Source organism: Ovis aries, chromosome 8 (genome assembly GCF_016772045.2).
Source record: "Ovis aries strain OAR_USU_Benz2616 breed Rambouillet chromosome 8, ARS-UI_Ramb_v3.0, whole genome shotgun sequence".
NCBI classification, from domain to species: domain Eukaryota; kingdom Metazoa; phylum Chordata; class Mammalia; order Artiodactyla; family Bovidae; genus Ovis; species Ovis aries.
Window position 1 is genome coordinate 82,873,689 of NC_056061.1, and position 22,550 is coordinate 82,896,238.

The 22,550-nt window shown below is 50.4% G+C and overlaps 2 protein-coding genes across 7 annotated transcripts in view; one reads left to right on the plus strand and one right to left on the minus strand.

Moving 5' to 3' along the window:
* SYTL3 (synaptotagmin like 3) overlaps positions 1–19,085 on the plus strand; it is a 94,162-nt gene extending 75,077 nt beyond the window's left edge. For all 4 annotated transcript variants that reach the window (XM_060419302.1, XM_060419303.1, XM_012183194.4 and 1 more), the window contains 7 exons: positions 5,358–5,536; positions 10,208–10,310; positions 13,055–13,225; positions 15,183–15,288; positions 16,280–16,385; positions 17,511–17,716; positions 18,735–19,085. In XM_060419302.1, the coding sequence (XP_060275285.1) occupies positions 5,358–5,536; positions 10,208–10,310; positions 13,055–13,225; positions 15,183–15,288; positions 16,280–16,385; positions 17,511–17,716; positions 18,735–18,844 (981 nt within the window). In that variant the 3' untranslated portion in view covers positions 18,845–19,085. The remainder of the gene's footprint in view (positions 1–5,357; positions 5,537–10,207; positions 10,311–13,054; positions 13,226–15,182; positions 15,289–16,279; positions 16,386–17,510; positions 17,717–18,734) is intronic.
* Positions 19,086–20,075: 990 nt separating this feature from the next.
* Positions 20,076–22,550, minus strand: part of EZR (ezrin) — a 45,634-nt gene continuing 43,159 nt past the window's right edge. For all 3 annotated transcript variants that reach the window (XM_060419304.1, XM_027972625.2, XM_027972626.2), the window contains exons 12-14: positions 22,147–22,239; positions 20,701–20,937; positions 20,076–20,609 (exon numbers count right to left, since the gene is read on the minus strand). In XM_060419304.1, the coding sequence (XP_060275287.1) occupies positions 20,445–20,609; positions 20,701–20,937; positions 22,147–22,239 (495 nt within the window). In that variant the 3' untranslated portion in view covers positions 20,076–20,444. The remainder of the gene's footprint in view (positions 20,610–20,700; positions 20,938–22,146; positions 22,240–22,550) is intronic.

A 22,550-nucleotide genomic window follows, 5' to 3' on the forward strand; every position in this document is an offset into this window, starting at 1 on the left:
AGCCATTGAGCCTCACACCAATCCTATGAAATAGATCCCCACTCTATAGATCAGGAAACCGAGGCTGCGGAGGATGAGAAAAGTACTCAAGATCACACAGCCTCTAAGTGTCAGGGCCCAGGGGGATGTCTATCTGGTTCCACCACCACTGTCTGACTTCCCTATGGTAATGCTCTTCCTATGCTCTTGGGGAAATCAAGATTTATCTATTTATTTGTTTTAACATAGCTGTGGTTTCAGTTGACTTTCCTTGATTTCTACCTTTGTGAAAATCAAAGGGCATCAGGAGGCCTTGCTTGCGGTTACAGCAGATATCGCCTGACCTTCAGAGAAAGTTGCCACACGCTCCCTGCCCGCTTTAATGAGTTCTCCTTTGCTTTTTGCTGAGACTTTTCTTTTCACAATCAGACAGAGCCCTGGGCTCTAATAAAAGTCAGGCTGGGTTCTTAAATGCTCTTTTAGGCCAGGACCTCTCAATCAACCCTGTTTACTGCCCAGAGGCTCAACTTGCTTGGAGATCCTGGTCTGTCTACAGGGAAAACAGAAGCAGAGAAAACCCTCCCAGTGGTGAAGTCCTGAGTTATCGCTGAAAGAATGCAGAAGACCAAAGGATGCGCCCTGCTGGCCTTTCATTATCTGTGGCTGCACTTTCCCCGCCAAGCAGATACGCTGTTGAGTTACTCAGAGACACTGCCATTAGTCAACCGCCCAAGGAATGAAGAACCCCGGGCCCACTTCCAGCTGCCACTTCTGACTTGCCCTGTAATTTTTGGGTGGGTCTCAACCTTCTTTGACCTCTGCTTATCTTACACAATGAAGGATGAGTGTTTCTAGTGCTTTCTGGCTGCTTTATAATTCTGGACCCCACGCGGGCTGAGTCAGCTGTGCTGCATATGAACGCCTGCCCCTGAAGAGCCGTGCACACAGTAGGGCAGGCCTGAAGCCCAGTGGGAGTGTGAAGGATCAGGTCTGCCCTGCCGTGTCACCAGCTCCAGATACGCCCACGGGACCAGCCACGCGGACGCGTTTCTCTGGGAGACTTGCTCTCCAGCTCTCGCGGCAAGCATGTCACACCTTCTTCAGTGGGCTTCCCTGGGGACTCAGCTGGTGAAGAATCCACCTGCAACGCGGGAGACCTGGGTTCAATCCCTGGGTTGGGAAGGTCCCCTGGAGAGGGGATAGGCTACCCACTGCAGTATTCTTAGGCTTCCCTGGGGGCTCAGCTGGTGAAGAATCCACCTGCAATGCGGGAGACCTGGGTTCAATCCCTGAGTTGGGAAGGTCCCCTGGAGAAGGGAAAGGCTACCCACTTCAGTATTCTGGCCTAGAGAATTCCATAGACTGCATAGTCAGTCCATGGGGTCGCAAAGAGTCAGACACGACTGACTGACTTTCACTTCACTCAGGACTTCTTCCCACTCTCGCCTCATTCTTAACAAGTAATCCTCCCTTCCAAAAAAAAAAAAAAATTAGCCTGGAATTCTCGAATCCTCCTGACACCAGCGTTAACCTGCTCGGGTTTGTACCCACTCCCCTTCCTGCCCGGACAGAAGGTGCCCGTTTCCCAAGCAGGGCTTGGACTCCACCCTCTCCTGCCCCTTCTGTTTCTTCCATGGAAGGTAGCATAGCTTCTTTACCTTTACTTTTAAGATTTCTCTCCTTGTCTTGGATTTTCAGCAATTTTATTATGATGTGCCTGCATGTAGCGTTTTGTTGTTTCGTTTAATCTTTTGATCAAGCTGTACGACACGTGGGACTTTGTTCCCAGACCAGGGATTGAACCTGAATCCCTTTCATTGGTAGCATAAAGAATCTTAAGCTCTGGACCACCAGGGAAGTCCCAGGTAGTTGTATTTTTAAATCCTTTCACTCTGGAATCTGCAGCTGAGGGATATAAGTAAAGTCACCCAAGGTCAGGACTCCCGACCAAGTCCTCTCACTCACATCTACTGTTTCTTCAGGACAAGGTGCGCAACTATCACACCGCAGTATTTGCAGACAGAACTTCTTATTTTCCCCAAGAATTAAAAAGCGTTTCTTTATCTGACTCTACCGAGAGTCCCTTGGACTGCAAGGAGATCCAACCAGTCTATCCTAAAGGAGATCAGTCCTGGGTGTTCTTTGGAAGGACTGATGCTAAAGCTGAAACTCCAGTACTTTGGCCACCTCATGTGAAGAGTTGACTCATTGGAAAAGACTCTGATGCTGGGAGGGATTGGGGGCAGGAGGAGAAGGGGACGACCGAGGATGAGATGGCTGGATGGCATCACCGACCTGATGGACATGGGTTTGGGTGGACTCTGGGAGTTGGTGATGGACAGGGAGGCCTGGCCTGCTGCAATTCATGGGGTCACAAAGGGTCGGACACAACTGAGCGACTGAACTGAACCGGGTCTTAGCTGCAGCACATGGACTGTCTAACTGGGGTGTGAGGCTTGCAGATTTAGCTGCCCTGCAACAATGGGAGGGGGTGGGTAGGTAGGGTTTAGTTCCCTGACCAGGAATTGAACCCATGTCCCCTGCATCGTAAAGCGAACCCTTAATCACTGGACCACCAGGGAAAGTCCTGGAGGGAACTTTTTAAATCAAAATACTTCACGAGCTTTCTTCATTCACCTCATAAATGCTTACTGACGATTTACGACGAGCCGGGCACTGAATGGGTGAAGGAGATGAGACGGAGGCAGAAACATGCTGTCCCCAGGTTCCAGTCACCTGGGAGAGAGGGACGTGATCTGCAGGAAGACCTGCTTTTGCTCCAGGGTGCAGGCCAGCAGTCTTGGTCCATCTGGTGCTGAGCTCACTCAGGGCTGGGTTTCAGCCCCTGGGAGGACTGGTCCACTCCAGGGGCCTCGGACTCCCAGGAGGAAAGCCCCTGACTGTCCCAGCTGAGCGTCTGGACAGTTACCAAGCCCCTCCTCCTGTGTGGGGAACCTGGGCTCCAGTCTCTTCTTTCTAACAAGGTGGAACTTCTGGAGGCATTCCCAAGCTGCTCAGCCTCTCAGCGTTGCCTTTCACCTCAGCCAGCACCCTGAGGGAAAGGCAGCATCAAGCGTCACTCTCACCCCAACACGGCTCCCTTTTCTCCTCAAGTTCTGGACACCTGGGCTGTTCGCTGTGCCCGGCGCCAGAGCCTCTCAGCCTTCCTGCCCGGGTGCCCACTGACAGACAGGTGCCTCCAAGAGAAACACAGCCAGGACCACAGGCTCACCTCACTGTGCTTCTCTTCAGCCTCAGGTCCCCCGGCCTCCCGGCTGCCCTGGTAGCCTTGGAGCTGTGTTTGCTGTTTAATTCAGTTTTCTACTTGTTCTACAATCCTAAAGGAAATCAACCCTGAATACTCATTGGAAGGACTGATGCTGAAGCTGAAGCCTGCAATTCTTTGGCCACCTGATGGGAAGAGCCAACTCGTTGGATGAGATTGGTTCATGGTATCACTGACTCAGTAGACGTGAGTCTGAACAAACTCTGGGAGCTAGTGGAGGACGGAGGAGCCTGGTGTGCTGCCATCCATGAGGTTGCAAAGAGTTGGACACAACTTAGCCACTGAACAACAACAACAGCTTGTTCTTGGCAGCAGAGTTGCTGTAGTACAATCTAGTCTCACGTGGCCCAGGGTGGAGGCCCGCCAGGAGTGCCAGGTTAATTATCAGAACTCTTAACACCTCCATTCATCTTCTCTGGAGCAGCTCAGACCTCTGGCCAAGCCTCCCTCTCATTCATCTTCACTCTTGTGCCTCCCTCAGTGGTGTGGTCTGACCACTCCATGCTTTTCTGAGTGTGTAACGTTTAAAACACATTTCCCATCCCAACAGTTGTGTGGGTGTAGGCAGATAACATGTTTCAGGGCCAGGACCTGGGTGTGGTGAAGTTGGTCGGGTTCTTGGCATGAGTTACTTCAGGTTCGGAGTTCTTGGTTTTGTTTTGATCACTCTCTAGTGAGAGAGGCTCAGGCTTTCTTCTTGTTTTTTTCTTTGTTTTTTTTCCCCCAGGATGTTTTACAGTGTTGAGGAACCCGCTGGGAGAATGGCAATCACGTTGAATTCCCCCTGTCTGTAGAGTCAGCCCTGAGACGGCGGCATGCAAAGGGTGGCAAATACTTAAGCAGATTGAACAGCGATCAGGCAGTTTGTTCTTTCGGTGCGACTGATTCTGCTCCACATCATCTCCGTCTAGAGCATCCTCACTTATGGTGGTTGCTTTTCATTCTGGGGACCCACAACAGTTGAAACACAACTTATTATTGCCTTTGCACATTTTACACTGTTGCTCAGTCGCCAAGTCGTGTCCAACTCTGCAGCCCCGTGGACTGCAGCATGCCAGGCTTCCCTGTCTTTCCGTGTCTCACAGAGTTTGCTCAATCACATACCCATTGAGTCAGTGATGTCATCCAACCACCTCATCCTCTGTCGCTCTCTTCTCCCTTTGCCTTCAATCTTTCCCAGCATCAGGGTCTTTTCCAGTGAGTCAACTCTTCGTATCAGGTGGCCAAAGTATTGGAGCTTCAGTTTCAGCATCAGTCCTTCCAATGAATATTCAGAGTTGATTTTCTTTAGGGTGACTGATTTGGTCTCATTGCAATCCAGTGGATTCTCAAGAGTCTTTTCTGGCCTCACAATTCAAAAGCATTAATTCTTCAGTGCTCAGCCTTTATGGTCCAACTCTCACATCCATACATGACTACTGGAAAGACCATAGCCTTGACTGTATTTTACATACTCTGGTCCATTTACTTCTTACCACAACCCTATGTGAACAGCATTAATTTTTCCATTTAGACTTTCACAGGCTAATGAGTAGCAGTTGACTCCAGTCCTATCGAATTCCCAATCACTTGGCCCCCAGACTGTGCTGCCCTTCACGGCTATTGGATGTTATACCATGGATGCTATCTGCCCTTGAAGATTTATCTTTGCAGAATTGCACAGGAGGTAGTTCACATCTCCCAAGTGGTTCGTATTCAGGAATGAGATTGTGTAACCTTATGGCTAGGCAGACAGTGTATCTGGGCAAGACCAGCCCTTCTGAAGATTCCTTACCTCCTTGTTGGTGTTTTTGCGGCTCAGTCGCTAAGTCACGTCTGACTGTTTGCAAGCCCGTGAACTGTAGCCCTCCAGGCTTCTGTGTCCTTCAGTATCTCCCAGAGTTTACTCAGAGTCATGTCCTCATCTCCTTAGGACAGAAAATGTGGCAAGTTATTGTGCAAAGTACAAGATGGCATGTTATTAACTTAATGTGAGTCAGGATGCGTGCTCTGTGTGAATTTTGGTTTATTTGATGTCTTGAAACCAGAACTGCAAAAAGACCCGTTGATTAGCTGTGCAGTAACTTGTTATATCTGTCGTTCTTGCTTTCAGGGAAGTTTAATCAGCATTAACAGCACTTGCACAGAGATGGGCAATTTTGACAACGCTAATGTCACTGGAGAGATAGAATTTGCCATTCGTTACTGCCTCACAACTCATTCTTTAGAAATATGCATCAGAGCCTGTAAGAACCTTGCCTTTGGGGAGGAAAAGAAGAAAAAGTGCAATCCGTAAGTTTCTTTGTCTAAGTTTTGGCATATGATAATAGATTTATTGATTCTAAAATTTATATGGAAAAGTGAAAGTCCAAGAATAACCAAGGCAATAGTAAAAACAAAAAGACGTGTTAAGAATTATCATAAAGCTTAATAACTCAACAATGTGTCATGGATGCAAGGACAGGCAGGAGGTCAATAGAGCAGAACCAAAAGTCCAGATACAGATCTTAGGATACACGAGAACATAAATGATCAAGAGGCTATTAATAATCAATGTGGAAATGATGAAATTCAGTAAATGGTACTGGGAAATTTGATTTTCCATGTAGGAAAAATAAAATTCTATCCATACAACCCGTAAGTAGATTGATTTTCTCCCAGTTGGTATATATGAATTGATATCATTATTTTAACATGTGTCTCCCTGATTAATAACAAAGATGAGCAACTTCATACATGCATCCATCACTTGAAGTACACTCCTCTTCTGTGAACTCCCCATCCATATCTTTCGTCCAATTTTCTATCAAGTTGTCATTTAAAAATTTATTTACAGGGGTCTGGCTTTTTTAAAATCCATTTTCAGTACAACTCTCCATTGGTTATACGTATCTTACATGTCTTCTAGCTGTTACTTGTTTTCTAGCATTGTGATAACTTTTCTTGTAGAGAATTTGATAGTGTCCAATTTATCCTTTTTTTCCTTTAAAATGTCTGCCTTTTGAGTTTGTAGGAGAATTCCACCTGAAAATCTTAAATACATTCTTCTCTGTTATCTTCTAGTGGAGTTTTTTCAAACTTAGATACTTTCATATTGGAGCTGGAACTGATTTTCTGTGTATGGTTTAAAGCAAGCCCCACATTTTGGTCTTTTCCTTCCCCAACATGGAACATTTTTAGCACACAATTTTTAGTACCAGTTAGGGGAAAGGAATACTTTGTTGACCCAATCGAACTCTCCTCTGCTCTGAAACCTTCAGTAGCTCCTCAGTGCATTGCTAAAGCACTCTGGCTCTCCATCACAAATCCCTCCTGTCTTTCTAGTCTTAACTTCTATTATTCCCCTATCTGTACCTTCTGCACCAGGAAAATTGGAATAATCATTGTCCCAAAACTACCCCCTGAAACAGGAAAGTATAGCTCATTCAAAGGGAAAGAATAAAGCAACAGAAGCTTTCTCTGAAAGAGATCTAATGGTGGGTTTACTCAACAAAGACTTTAAAACAACAGCTTTAAGGATGCTCAAAGAACTAAAGAAAGATGTGGAGGAAATTGAAAAAATATATATATAAACAAAATAGAAATATCAATAAAGAGATAGAAAACCTAAAAAGAAAACAATTCTGGAGCTGTGAAAGCTACAATAATTGAAGTGAAAATTTCACTAGAGGAATTCAAAGGTGGGTATGAGCAGGTGAAAGAAAGAATAGGTGAACATGAAGATAGGATGATGGAATTCCTGAGTCTGGGGAACAGAAAGAAAAAAGATTAAAGAAAAGCAAACAGAACCTAAAGGACCTTGAGGACACCATGAAGTGACTCAACATAGGCAACATACCTACCAAAAGGGGGAGAGAGAAAGCATGGCACAGAGAGAAACCTGAAGAAAGGATGGCTGAAGACTTCCCAAATGGGACGCAAGACGTAAACGCCAAAGAAGCGCTTTGAACTTGAGGGATGCTGAACTCAGAGACCCACACTGAGACACATTATCAACAAACATTTGAAAGACAGACTCTTGAAAGCGGCAAGAAAGAAGTGAATAGTCAGTACTAGGGATTCCCCAGTTAGAATATCAGCAGATTTCTTATCAGACACTTTAGAGGACAGAATGCAGTAGGTGCTAGAGAGACAGAGACAGAGAGTGCTAAAAGGAAAGGAAACACACAGCAAGACTGTTCTTCAAAAGTGAGGGAGAAATTACAACATTCTCAGCTAAAGAAAAGCTAAGGGAGCACGTTACCCCTGCCCTGCCCTGCAAGAAATGCTCAAGATGACCCTGGAAGTGAAATGAAAGGACACTAGACAGTAACTCAAGACAAATGAAAAAATAAAGACCTCGATAATGGCACATAGACAGGCAGTTACAAAAGGTCCTGTAATTGTAATCAGTGGGAGGTAATTCCACTTTTGGTTTCTCATGTGACTTAGGACACGACTACCTTTTGAAAGATTATGGGTGTCATTTTGGCTTGTCACTCCACACTTGGTCTTTGACATAATTTAAGAGACTAATGCATTTAAAAGAATTAGTACTTTCTAGTTTTGGACACATGGGCTTCCCAGGCAGCACTAGTGATAAAGAACCTGCCTGCCAATGCAGGAGACGTAAGAGACCCAGGTTTGATCCCTGGGTCAGGAAGATCCCCTGGAGGAGGAAATGGCAACCCACTCCAGTATTCTTGTCTGGAAAATCCCATGGACAGAGGAGCCTGGTGGGCTACAGTCCATAGTGTTGTGAAGAGTCAGGACTGAAGAGACTTGAGCACACACATGCACATCTAGCTTTGTAACACCAGCAAGGGAAAGAGGTGAGGATAGAGCTGAAAAGGAGCAGAGTTCTTATGTTGCTAAGGTTAACATGGCATGAATTCAGTTAGTGCTATAACTTTAAGATGGTCAATGCAATCCCCTTAGTAACTACAAAGAAAATAGCTATAGAAAACCAAAACGGAACAAGCAAGAAAGAAATTTAAATGTTTCACCACAGAAAATCAGCTAAACACAAAAGAATACAGAGGGCACAAAAGCTATAAGGCAAAAGAAACAGCAAATGACAGAGATAAGTATTAATATTTCTTATCAGTTGACACAGGTTTGATCTCTGGGTTGGGAAGATCCCCTGGAGAAGGAAATGGCAACCCACTGCAGTCTTCTTGCCTGGAAAATCCCGTGGACAGAGGAGCTTGGTGGGCTACAGACCAAAGGGTCACAAAGAGTCAGACACGACTGAACACGCATGCAAATGCAATTAGTAGTTAATTTAAAGAAAAATGGATTAGACTGTCCAATCAAAAGACAGAAACTGGCAGAATGGATAAAAGCAGAGAATGTAACTGTATACCATCTACAAGAGACTCACTTGAGATCTAAAGACACAAAGGGAAGATATTCCATACAGATGGTAACCGAGAGCAAGCAGCGGTGGCTGTACCATTATCAGACAAACAGGCTTTAAGTCTGAAAAGATTATAAGAGGAAAAGGACGTTATATATTCGTAAAAGGTTCAGTACAACAAGATGATAAAATGGTCCTAAATGTCTGTACATCTAATAACAGACCATCAAGATATAAGAAGCAAAAACTGACAGAACTGAAGAGAGAAATATTGAGTTCATATTGGGTAGTTCAGTTCAAGTCGCTCAGTCGTGTCCAACTCTTTACAACCCCATGAACTGCAGCACTCCAGGCCTCCCTGTCCATCACCAACTCCGGGAGTTCACCCAAACCCAAGTCCATTGAATCGGTGATGCCATCCAACCATCTCATCCTCTATTGTCCCCTTCTCCTCCCACCTTCAGTCTTTCCCAGCATCAGGGTCTTTTCAAATGAGTCAGTTCTTCACATCAGGTGGCCAAAGTATTGGAGTTTCAGCTTCAGCATCAGTTCTTCAAATGAACATTCGTAATGGAGGAGATCTTATAGAAAAACTTATATGAACATTTTTCACTAACCAATAGCCCTACAGTAATAGTTGGACATATCAATACTCCAGTGTCAGTAACATAACATCCAGATGATGATAAGAAAGGAAATAGAGGACTTAACTAGATAACATGGGTGTGTCTTTTATTATAATGCTTTATGCTATACAGATATATTTGATATCTCTTGTTTTCCAGTGTGTGAGGTCTCGTAATGATCAAGGATCTGAGTCAATCAACAGTGAGGTGTTGATGAGCCTTGAGTCCTGCTCTATAAGAAGCATGACTGAAAGGGAGGCAGAGGCCTGAGGCTAGGGTTCCAGCAGGGATCCCAACTGGGGGAGGGTTCCTGCTCTCTGTGGCTTTGATATAGCAGAGCTGGTTTCTAACCCTTGGGACAGGACCTGGGCACATGGTGTCCCTGCAATCAGTGCCACTGCTGGAAGAGCCCAGAAGGACAGTCTCAGGACCTGAGCAGAGGGGTCAGCCTGGGATGGGGCTCCCGGGGGTGGGTGGCCTCCAGACCTGGGGAGAGGGGCTCAGGGAGGCCAGTCCTCAGCTGTCAGGACGCAGTGTCCGAGGCCCCGCAGGAAGAGCATGGCATGCAGCATATACTTTCCATTTCCACGTTTTTTTCTTGTGGGTTGGGGAGAAGAGGCAGGCGGGGTGAGGACAAGCTGGCACAGGCCTCAGGATCCAGGTAGATGAGAAACCTGCCGCCCACTGAGCCCCCAGGGAGCCCCCGCTTCCCAAGGGCGTCACCAGTGACGAGTGATGGAGCGTGATGAGTGATCCAGATCCGAGGAGGGGGCTTCACACCCCCAGAAAAGTTCCAGAGGATTATAGCCCAAGACTGTGTAAACGGGGGGCTGTGCACCCAGCACTGTCGCTGGGGCGCCCACTGAATGCTTTCTGTCGACCCCAGAGGCAGTGGGAAGCGGCGTTAAAGCAACCGCTGACATGCAGTTCTCCTCCTGAACCCTTTGCCTGCCCTGCACGCTGGGCTCTCACCCCTTGCTGTCTGCATTTGGCCACCAGCTACGTCAAGACCTATCTGCTGCCTGACAAATCGTCCCAGGGAAAACGCAAGACCGGCGTCCAGAAGAACACGGTGGAGCCGACCTTTCAGGAGACCTTGAAGGTACTTGCTGGGCAAACGCTCTTGGGCAGAGGTTTCTGGGGCCAGAGTCCAGCCAGTGGTTCCTTCAAACTCTTGAGTCAGTTAAACGTAAGTGCAGACACTGAAACATTCTGGCAGGGCTCTGTCAATCAGTGGCAAGTGGTAGAAAATAAATTTCAGCCTTTGTACAGAAAAAGTGCTGAGTCTGATGGACCGGTGCATGGCTTTGGATTAATGATTTGCGAGACAATGGTGAAAAGGAAGTAGGCTGCCTCACCGTTTCTAAAGGAGAAGACAATGGCACCCCACCCCAGTACCCTTACCTGGAAAATCCCATGGACGGAGGAGCCTGGTAGGCTACAGTCCTTGAGGCTGCAAAGAGTTGGACACGACTGAGCCACTTTACTTCAGTTTCTAAAATTGGTCTGTTCTGTTGGATTTTTGTGACTATCAGAGAGGTATCGTCAAACCAGGGGCCCTGTAAATGAAACTGCTGAGTTAGTATCCTTGTGAAAGTACTTCTTTGTCATAGTATCTGGCAGACCTGGCTCTCTTCTTTTATGAAGAATCCTTTGGCCACTTGATGCCAAGAGCTGATTCATTGGAAAAGCCCCTGATGCTGGGAAAGATTGAGGGCAGGAAAAGAGGGACGACAGAGGATGAGATGGTTGGATGGCATCACCGAGTCAATGGACCTCAGTTTGACCAAGCTCCAGGAGATAGTGAAGGACAGGGAAGCCTGGCGTGCTGCAGTCCATGGGGTTGCAAGGAGTTGGACCAACAACAACTTAAAAAAAAAAAATTTCTGGAAGAATTGTTCAGGTTTCCATTTTCTTTGGCGCTAAGCATTGTGACTGGTGGCTTAGGGCAGAGACCAGGGAGGGACCGCCTCCCACTGGGGTACAGGGAGGAGAATTGCAGGCGATGTCTAGCGAGTGTAGATGGCAGACAGGCATGGGGGGCCTTGAGCTGGAAGGACAGTCCAGAGGCACAGAGATGTACCCACTGAAGGCTAGTCAGCCCAGGGATTCCATGTGTCAAGCCCGAGAAAAGAGAAGACTTTGTTTGCCTTCTTTGGCGAGTAGGGACATTTGTGAACTCCCAGCCAGGGGCCATCTGGGCAGCTGGCACAAGGGTCCTACTTGGGACATGAAAATAGCCATTGTTTTCTGTGCCCTTGCTGTGACCAAGTGCTTTATGTACCCTCTGAGCCATGTGTTGGCATCCTCACTTAGCAATGGGGAAGTTGAAGCTTAAAGAGTCCTTAAAAGTACACCCAGAACCTAGGATAGACAGGCAGTCCTTCACAAAATTTACATTCATAAGGACTACCCAAGGAATTGCTTTTAAAAGCAGATTGGAGAAAGAAATGGCAGCCCACTGCAGTATTCTTGCCTGGAGAATCCCATGAACAGAGGAGAGTGGCGGGCTACAGTCCATGGGGTCGCAAGAGTCAGACACATGACTTAGCAGCTTTCTTTTCATTCGTGATTCAGTAAGTGTGGGTGGGGCCTGAGGTGCTACTGGTCTGGAATACTCCTCCAGTAGCAAATCACTGACCCTGGTCTTCACGTGGCTTTGCTCACCTAACAGAATTTTGAAAAGCTCTGTGCTACCTCACACATTGTGAGCTTACATATAAAATTACTCGTCACAGGTTTAAGGTGCTTTGTACTGAACAGAGGCAGATAAATATCTCATATTTATAAAATGAGACAAAGATAAGCATTGACTATAGTTTAGATAAATATTATATACTTTGATTTTTAAAGTTTTCACTACCTTAAAGGGCACCCAGAATCTCAATTCAGTGTACCATGAATATTTTATCCAGTGTATTGTGAGTATCTTGGTTATCCTATAAAGCTTCCCAGATACATTGAGAAGAACCGATCTTTATTCTAAGTGTAGAACATCCCAACATGGACCCAGCTTTAGGCTTTCATAGAAATCATACATAAAATGGAAAAGATGGGCCGATGAAGAAGCCGAGCAATCATGAACAGTGTGTCGGAAACCAGATTTCAGACCCTTTAGTTCGGCTCCCTGGAGGTCACATCCCTGGGGCAGGGGGCGGGAGTATGATACCGAGCTTCACCAGTTTGGAGAAAGGTGCATGTGAAGGTTGAGGATCTGAAAGCCGACTCTCAGTTTTCTAGGCACAGCACTCCTTGGGGAGACTTCTGGTGCTCCACGGGGTGCAGGCGCTCCCCAGGAAGACCACTCAGTGGGGGGCCAGGGAAGGGTGAACAGTGACACTCGATCTGAGTGACAGTGGCTGTGACCTTAACCCTCGTTCTCTGGAGTCGGTGACACGTACCCCGTGGAGACTAGCAAGCCAGGGTCTGCCGGCCCAGCCTCCTGGGCCTTGCCGGCAATGGAAAGCAGGTCTTACTTTGCACTGTGGCCTCAGTCAGCCAAAGGGAGTCGTTCTGTTTTGTCAGGAAGGGGCCACCAGTCAGGGAGCCCCTGAAGAGCAGCAAGGGGTCAAGGAAGGCTGCCCAGCGTGCAGAGCTGCCCCGAGGCGGGCAGACCCGGGGGACCAAACGCTTTGCTCCCCGAAGCACCTGGCTCTGAGAGGGCACAGATGCTGCGTGGTGGACTGTTGGTCTGAACTGCACTCGCGGGGCTTATAGCCATGAAGAAAATAACCAGATTAATTAGAAGTTTAAAGATAGAGTATGGAACGAAGGGCAGTGTTGGAAACAGACGAAAAATCGTCCAGGAGCTGTGAGCCCATGCGCACTGTCTGCCTGCCTCCACAGTACCAGGTGGAGCTGGTCCAGCTGGCCAGCCGGCAGCTGCAAGTGTCCGTGTGGCATCTGGGCGTGCTCACCCGGAGGGTGTTTCTTGGAGAAGTGATCGTCCCTCTGGCCACGTGGGATTTCGAAGACAGAGAATCACAGTCCTTCCGCTGGTATCCGCTCCGGGCCAAGGTGAGCTTGAAGGCCTCCCTGGTGGCTCAGATGGTACAGAATCTGCCTGCGATGCAGATGCAGGTTTGATCCCTGGGTTGGGAAGATCCCCTGGAGAAGGGCATGGCAGCCCACTCCAGTTCTTGCCTTGAGAATCCCGTGGACAGAGGACCTGGAGGGCTCTAGTCCATGGGGTTCAGACACAGCTGAGCAACTAAGCACAGCCCCCACCCCCAGCACGAGAACCAAACTGACTTGTCAAAGGGATCCCAGAAGAGAATCCCAGAAGATCCCTGGGAGCCGGGGCCCCTGCCTGCCTGTGACCCTGCAGTGGGAGCTTCAGCCTGGCTCCCTGGTTGGGGGGTGGGCTGGAGTCTCACCTGCTCAGCTGTGTTCAGGGTCCCAAACAGCCCCACCCTCAATGGGGTCCAGACACCAGCAGAGATCAGGCTGGGGGTTCAGGTCCTGGTGACGGCCTGGTAGGTCCACACGCTTCCCAGATTTCGGGGCCACCTGGTGTCAGCTGAGGAGGCTTGACCTTCTCGAGCTAAAGTCTCCCCCAGACCTGCGGGATTGTCACGTGCTGTGCCTCCACCCCAAGCAAGCAGTAAGAGATGGGGATGGCCAGGCCCGTGTTCTCAGGAAGGCCAGCAGGGGCCGCAGGTCAGCTCGGCCGGGAGGGTGAGAGGCCAAGGAGAAAGGGCTGCGCTTCTTGGGGCGGCTGCTTTGCCCATGTTTCTGAGCCAAGATCGCGGACAGGGAGAGAGCACGGATGAGAAAGGGGACGTGTGCTCTGCCACCTCCTAAGAGGTGGCAGCAGGGTGTTGGGTCACGTGAGAGTCTGGCAGGGCCTTTACGAGGGCTGGGCCGGGCCCAGGTGGCCTTGTCCCTGTTTTCCCCGCCAGAGGCCCCGGGGGCTGTTTTTTAGGATGCTTCTGCTTAGAAGTGGGCTTCCCCGGTGACTCAGATGGTAAAAAAAAAAAAAAAAAAACCTGCCTGCAATACAGGAGACCCAGGTTCGATCTCTGGGTCAGGAAAATTCCCCCAGAGAAGGGAATGGCAACCCACTCTAGTGTTCTTGCCTGGAGAATTCCAGGGACAGAGGAACCTGGAGGGCTACAATCTGTGGGGTCACAGAGAGTCGGACAGGAAGCCCCTCTGCTAAGAAGCAGCTCTGGTTTCTGGCCTCTATGGTGTTAAGCCCAGGCCTGGCAGGGTCCCACCCTCCTTCCCATCTCTCTTCTCTAGTGGGGTCTGCACAACTCGCCCTCAGTCCCCTCCAGTGCCCTGTGCTTGCTCTTCTCAGAACCTTAGTTTATCCTCAGGCCACCTCTTGGAATCCCTAAGGTCAGCCCAAGATGGCGCTTAAATCCCTGCTCCTCCTTGAAGGCTCTCCCGATTTTCCCTGCCAGATGTGGTCTACGTGCCCCCCCACCCTCCAGCTCCCTGTCGAGTGGCCCCGTCCTGTCTTCTTCCCCCAGGATCTTATTCAGGTTGAGGCAGGCCGCCGCCAAGGCTGGTCATCTCTTTGATAAGCAGGCAAGGAGCCGAGATCCCCAGACTGAGCGGCGTCCCTCCTAATCCCGGCTGATAGACAGTGACTCTCCACGCTGGATCAGGGTGGGGGTCTGCTCACAGGCCCACCCTTTCAGCCCTGCCAGGAAGGAACCATGGGGTTGTCAAAGATTTCTGGAAGTTGAGGGTGGAGGCTGGTCCCTGCTGGGGGGCTGGAATGAATCTAGACACTTCCGTTCCCCTCCCCAAACCTCTCCACTCACTCACTCGCCAGGTGGGAGGCTGGGGCACCTCCTGCCCCCGTTCCTGGGCTCTCCCAGGCCTGCAGAGGCTTTGCCGGGATGGGGTGGGCAGGGGGAGTTGGAAGGGGACACTTATGGTCAGTGCTGAGACAATGAGAAGAGTCCAGAAGGTTCTGGGGGCTGGGGAGTTCTGCCTCTGAGCTCTGTCTCATATCCCGCAGGCAGAGAAATCCGAAGACAGCCTTCCCACCAATAACGGAGAACTCACAGTCCGGGCCAAGCTGGTCCTCCCTGCAGGGCCCAGAGAGCTCCAGGAGGCTCCAGAAGGTGGGTGGCGTCCTGCCTGCAAGCATCTGTCCTTCCCTGTCACTGTTCCCAAGCCTGGGGCAGCAGATGGCTTGGAAGGCTGCAGCCTTTCCTTTCTGCTGCCCACTGAGCCTGTGTTCCAGGAACCCCCGCCAAACCCGCAAAGCCCAGCCTGCTTCTCTGGACCCCTTGACTTAGGAGGGAAATCAGTGACCAAAATCAGGCGTGTGATGCCCACTCGACGGGCTCTTGCGACGCCTGCCTGGGGGCTTCCTCCCAGGAGGCCGACTCGCACACTGTCTCACCGGAGAAACAGTCCTCTGTGTGGACTGACATCCGCATTATGGTCTGGTTCACCTCCAGCTCCAGGCTGAAGGGCCTGCCAGGCTCCCAGTGACTGGCTCCCTGCTCCCACGCCACGTGGGCAGCGGCTGCTTGGAAGGGAGGAGGGGTCAAGGTCCTCAGCTTCACGAGGTGGGACTGACTCAGATAACGGGGGCACAGGAAAGCAGTGAGGTGGAGAATGAAGACAGGGAGAGGACAGTTCCACATTATTAGCAATGTTGTCATCAGCTGTTAAGTCATGCGACCCCGTGGACTGGAGCACACCAGGCTTCCCTGTTAGTGATCTCCTCTTTGATAGAAGAGGGACTCCTACTGCCCACGTTGCAGGGCCCCCAGCAAAGCAGCAGCTCACACCCTGTGGTCATGCAGCCCCCGGACAGAGGTCTCTTCCCCAGCCCACTGGCTAAAGCTCCTGCGTCCTCCTCTCCTTGGCTCTTCATGCCTCTTGGAAGCTGCCGGGTGCCTGGGTTTTGAATCCTTCCCTGATGGTGCAGCAGTGGGCAGCATGTGAGCAGGGCCAGGGGAGCCCCGCGTGCTGGACATGTGCTCTCTTGCTCTGGGGTCCTGGGGGCTATTAACACATCCTCTGGTTAAAATACCAGTTTGAGGGGATGGCCTTGCATGCTGTAGAAGTCGGGTTGATGATAAATGCCAGCTTTCCTTCCAGGAACAGGGGACGAGCCATCACAGAACGGTCAGCTCTGTTTGGTAGTGCTGGGAGCCAAGAACCTACCTGTGCGGTCAGATGGCACCTTAAACTCGTTTGTTAAGGGGTAGGTATTTGTAATCAATCATTATTCACTGATGACCGTTACACATACAGGCAGGGCTTCCCTGGTGGCTCAGATGGTAAAGAATCTGCCTGTGATGCAGGAGACCCTGGAGAAGGGAACGGCTACCCACTCCAGTATTCTTGCCTGGAGAATCCCATGGATAGAGGAGCCTGGTGGGCTATAGTCCACAGGGTTGCAGAGTCGGACACAACTGGGCGACTAACTCTTCCGCCTTCCTTACACATATGGCATTATCCCTGTAAGGGGACACCAAGTGTAAGCCACTTTAAACTTGTCTTATTTTAGCTTTCCTATGAAAACCCAACATAATGTGTGTAAAAGACTAGTTTCCGAGAATTCATGGGACTCAGGCATGCTGAAGCTAGATTTGGAATACATTTTAAACTAAACCCAAAGCTTATCAGTCCTTACTGTGACACCAGTGACGGCACCAGGGACTGAGGGGACCATGGAGAAAGCAATATGGTTAGTAAATGTCAATTTAGCTCGACACTGACATCTCCTCTTGGATTAACAGTAAGATGGATGACTCTCCTGTCTCATTCTCATTCACTACGGGTTTAATGGTGTCTCCAAAAGTAAAGCAAACACAGGTAATAATTATATAGAATTGCTAAATCCCCAGTCAGTGACATAATGGAAAAATGACGGCTTGTCTAGATAGAACTGGGTCCTAAGCCTGCCACTTATCTGTACGGCCTTGAGCAAGCGACTGACTTAGCCCTCCTGGATTTCTTTTGTCTGAGAACAGGGTTAAAAGAGATAATGTGTGTACAGAGTGCTGCTCTCTGGGTAGCAGGTCTGACGAGCCTGGTGGTGGTCACACCAAGGAGGCAGATTAAGACTAGGGCCACGTGGCCTAGAATCCCAAAGCACCCTTAATCCTCGGAGCAGAATTCCACCCTGAAAGTTGGAACATCCTAGTGAGAGATCACAGAGCCAGGTCTCAAAATTCCCATGCTCGCTCCTCGCTTACAATTTTGGTTCTGCGGTGGGTTTATGAGCACTTTCTGAGCACTTGGTCTCACCAAGGAGCAAGTACCAACAGGGAGTGGAGGCGCATGGTGGGCCGAGCTTACGGGTTTTCAATGTTTCCCTGTGCAGCTGTCTCACTCTGCCAGACCAGCAGAGGTTGAGACTCAAGTCCCCCGTCCTGAAGAAGCAGGCCTGTCCCCAGTGGAAACATTCCTTCGTTTTCAAAGGCGTCACCCCTTCGCAGCTGAGGCAGTCCAGCCTAGAACTGACCGTCTGGGACCAGGCCACCTTCGGGGTGAACGACCGCTTCCTGGGAGGTGCCAGGCTTGGTTCGAGTAAGTCTGTCTGATCTTTAGTGACTGTCTTAACGTTCATACCATTAAAAACAGTGTTTCCGTGCTGGCAGGAGACTTAACTGGCTCCGAAACTGCCTGTTGGTTTGGTTACCAAGTCGTGTCCGACTCTTGCGACCCCATGGACTGTAGCCCGCCAGGCTCCTCAGTCCGTTGGCTTCTCCAGGCAAGAGTACTGGAGCGGGTTGCCACTTCCTTACCCACCATAAATGGCAGTTAGTCTAGTTTCCACAACTGAGCGATAATACAGCAAAGTATTTCAACGATTTAAATCGGATTTAGATCTGCTAAAGAAACAAAAAATTATACGTCTCAAAATGGGCTGGGTACAGCCTTTGCTTTTGTTTCTGGTGTCAAGGATTATTTTCTTAAAGGAGAATATCTTCTTAACCCAAACAAACGGCGATTCAGAAATGATCTCATTAACGGAGGGACTAGGGGGCGATGCTTCTCAGTCTCGCTCAGCGAGTGCTGGCTTTTCCTGGGGCAGCGAGGCTCCCAAAATGCTGCGACTACCAGGATATCCAGACACACTCCCAGGGCCTCTGAGACCACTGGGGAGAAACCAGACTCATGGTTCAATTAGTCTTAGAACGAACCCTGTCCACGGCACCCTCTTCTCACGGAGGGCAACTCCTCTCTGCGAGCTAGCCTGGCCCTCTGCCTGTCCACAGCCACAGTGATATATTAAGGCCTTTGACCCCCTTCTTTCTGGAAGAAACAACCCAAAGCTGTCCTCTCCTCACTTCCTAACTGCAGAGAGGAAGCCCCAGGCTTTTGGAGGCCTGTCGGCCCCTGGGGAGGACACCTGAGCATGTCCACACCTGCTGTTAGGGGGTGGGTCCTCTCCCTTACTCACCCAGAAGGGCACATTTTCATCTGGTCTAAAGTTGCAGAGAAAAACTACTTTCCACTTTGCTGAGAAGGGCCGGTGGGCATCCCCCAGCTGCCGTTACCAACCTGTTAGCCTCATCACTAACCTGTCCCTTTGCTCACACAGAGGAGGACCTGCTGGGCGGCGCACACACAAGCTCACAGGCAAAGCTCCAGTGGCAGAAAGTGCTTTCCAGCCCCAACCTATGGACAGACATGACCCTCATCCTGCACTGATTGCTGTTCAAGTGCTGCAGGGCTGGGTGTGGACACGCACTGTGCGGGGGTCCCTCAAGAGTGTGAAGCTTCCCGTCTGTAGCCAGCCCACCACTGAGACGTTCTTCCATCCTTCTGTGTGTATTTAAGTTAAACAGCTCGATCATCGATGTTACTGAGTCTCAGGTTGGTTGTCTGCTTTGAGAGATGTACAAAATGAACAGATTTCAATAAATGTTCACCAGGTACCCTGGTCCCCCTGCGCTTAGCAAATAGTGAAATTATGTATTTCAAAGAGGAAAGAACATGGTATTCAATTCCTCCCCCCTTGGCTGTGGAAAACTTTCTGGAGGTGGTCAGCTAACCCCATGGGAGTCATTTTGGCCAGGTAAGGGTCACTCGAGGGATGGCAGCCTCTCAGTGCAGCTGCTGGGCTGTGCAGACGGCCGGTTGGAGACAGGACAGAACGGAGTGTGGATGGGAAGGCTGGGAATGAGCAGACAGCTACCGGCTCTTCGTGGATATGCTCGGGAGCGGAGGAGGTCAGAGCAGGTTCTGCTTGTGGAAGGACTGAGATCCTGACCAGGTCAGAAGGGCCCTCATGGCTGAATTATCAGAACCGGTCAGTCTGAATTATGAGTACAGCCCGTGTGTCTTTTGCAAATAAGCAGCTCTGATAGAAAATTCAAATGCGTGCATAGTCAATTACACGCACAAAGAACACTAAAAGCAAAACCAAAAAAAAAAAAAAGTCATTTCCCAGATAGGAAGGCAGCAGTCAACCAGCCTCCTTACTGCCCTCAGGTCATGTCAGATTCAGGGCCGCGGTTTTTAATATGGAATTCTTTTATTATTCTGTAAAAGGTAACAAAATATACAGAATGAAACTTTCCCTTTTTTAAACTAATGTTACAAACCCATGTTATCGCTTACATATAAATACTATGCTCTAGAGCTGATCATTATTTAGGTGTGTGAGTCCAACAATGTAGCCCTCTATCTGTTAAGCAAAAAAAAAGAATTATCCAGAGTACAGTATCCAGCATTGTTTATCCTGAGGGATCGAATGATCACAGGATTTCGTCAACTGAACTGAAGGCCTGGAGGAAGGAAATGGTGCGCGAGCGTAAGGGAGTGCGTCAAACTTCTCACACTTCAAAAAACAAATATACAGAGGTGGATCCTTCATAGAAATCAAGAGGAAAATAAATTTCGGCTAATTTCAGATAGAAAAAAAGTATGGCACAGAATATAAGCCACGATGTGGTTTTAATTATACTGAATCTCGTATCACACATGCCAGCATGGAGGAGTTAGTTATTTCAAACTTTACAGGCATCTTTCCTTAATTGATTTCGTCCTGCTTCAAGCAAAAAAAAAAAAAAAACCGGAAGTGATTCAATAAAAATAAAAACAAGAAATCAGGCCTGTTTGGCACTATGATACAATTGGGAAAAATAAACCAGGGAAACTGCCTCCAGTCCCAGACCCAGAACATTCCCACTGAAGCAACTGCTCTCTTGGTGAAGCACCCGGAGCAGGGAGAGAGTGGCGGCCGGAGGGCTGGGGGCGGCGCAGGGCGGTGTGGGCCGGCCGCCGCGCAGAGCCGAGGATCGGCCCCTCACATGGCCTCAAACTCGTCGATGCGCTGCTTGGTGTTGCCTTGCCGGATCTGCCGCAGCGTCTTGTACTTGTCCCGGCCTTGCCTCATGTTCTCGTTGTGGATGATGTCGTTGTGGGTACGCTTGTTCTCGTCTCTGGCCTGGGACAGCTCATTGGTCAGAGTCTGCAACGGGAAGTGGCCCAGTCAGCTCGAGTGGCCCGTGGTCAGCCCGATGACCCTCCCAGGCGCCCCGGCCCCGCCCCCCGGCCCTCACCATCAGCTGCCGCTGCACCCGCTCGTTCTTCTCGGCCTCGGTGATGCGCTTCTCCTCGTTGCGGTCGTCCAGGATGCCCTCGCTGGACAGCTCGGCGCTCAGCTCCGTGCCCTCCTCCTGCGGGCCCTCATGCACGTGGTAGTTCACCGGCTCGTACACCGGCGGTGGCGGCGGCGCGGTCATCACCAGGTGCAGCTCCTCCCGGGTCTTCACCAGGTCATCCTGGGCTTCCTTGGCCTTTGGAAGCAGGTTGAGAGGCAGGTGAGAACTTTCACAGAGAACCTTGGGCTTGAGTCCTTAAGAACCACCTTTTAACTGAAGGCCCGCTGTCCGTGCGGAGAGCAAGATCCTGCACCCTCCCTTCCTCCGCCGGCTGCATGTGGCGGTCTGCAGCAGCGCCAAGCAGAGGGCCAGGCTCTGGCTGACCTGGTGGCCAGTCCACCATTTGTGCAGCCGCCCCCGGGTCTGGAGACCAGGGTCAACTGCACCGAGAGAAGGTAGACACTTTTCTAAGTACTGTAACTTCTTTACAGTCCCCGTATATGCTTATTGTATATATTTTTGAAAAAAAAAAAAAAATATGATGAAGCCCTCCAGCCACTGAAGGGTTTTTGATGTTGCATTTTACTTTCCTCCAGTGGCCAGATGGGCGTTGCTTATCAAGCTCCTCCCTGCCTCTCAGCACATGGCTCACACCCATTCTCACCCCATAATCCTTCCAGCAGCTGGGGGGGGGGGAGGGGCCACGGGTGGAGGGGCACTGCACCAACATCCTGACCCTGGAGATGTGCTTAAGTTTGTACCTGTTTTGTAACCCACTTCTCTCATTTAATACTTGAGCACTTTCTTAAAAAACCCAAGGACCAGAATCTTCTGCACACAACTCTGGTTGGGGGATGGCAGTGAAGGTCCGTGCAGAGGAGGGGGCCACCGCAGGTGAGGAAGGGCTGGCGAGGGGGAGGAGCCCCACAGCCTGGCAGACGTCTACCCTCTGAACTCGATGGCAGCGCCCCGCCCCCGCCCCCACCCCAGGAACAGTCTGGGGGAGACAGGGGGGATGTGGTTCTATTACAGCCGCAACCAACTAAACCTCTTGGGGGGTGAGGGCACAGCGCAAGCCAGGTGTTGCTCGTCCTGGCTCTCCAACGGGGAACCGATCCTCTTAAGAGGTGAGGCCGCCCACCCATCGCACAGTAAGGAGTAGCCAGAGCTGGACTCGTGGGGGCTGGAGACCCCCAGGGTGCAGGTCTTCCCCAGCACCGCGGGGATGCATGTCCCGAGCAGCAGAAGGGGACTCTGGCCGTCCTGGGGCATCCACGTAATCTGACTTATAGCTAGTTCCTGACGGGGCATCCTGAGCCTGGAGGGTGCGGTCTCTGCTGACCCCCGCCCCGCGGTCCCCCACTGGCCGCCCACCCCGCACCCTCGCCGGCGCCCCGCGCTCACCCGGAGCTGCCACTCCTCCACCTCGTTCTCCTTGCGCCGCCGCGCCTCCTCCAGGAGGGCGATCTTGGCAGTGTACTCGGCGAGCTCCGTGGCCTGGGGAAGGAACGGAAGCCCAGATTATTTCCGGAAGGGTTTCAGCACGCCACTCGTGAAGGAAGGGTCACGTTTTGGTAGACAGTGCCCCATCCCTGGCCGGCAGGGTCCATCGCCCACTGTGTCTGAGGCTGCGACTCACCAGGGCTGCCGCGTCCACTCTCCTCCGCCCGAGGCCAGCCACTGCGGGGCTCCCTCCCCACCGGCCACCTTACACCCTCAGATCACTTTACAGCCCTGCCGCCGTAATGCACAAATGATCATCAGGCAGGTGTCAGTCACTCTGCCAGTCCCCAGGGGCAGCCTCCCTG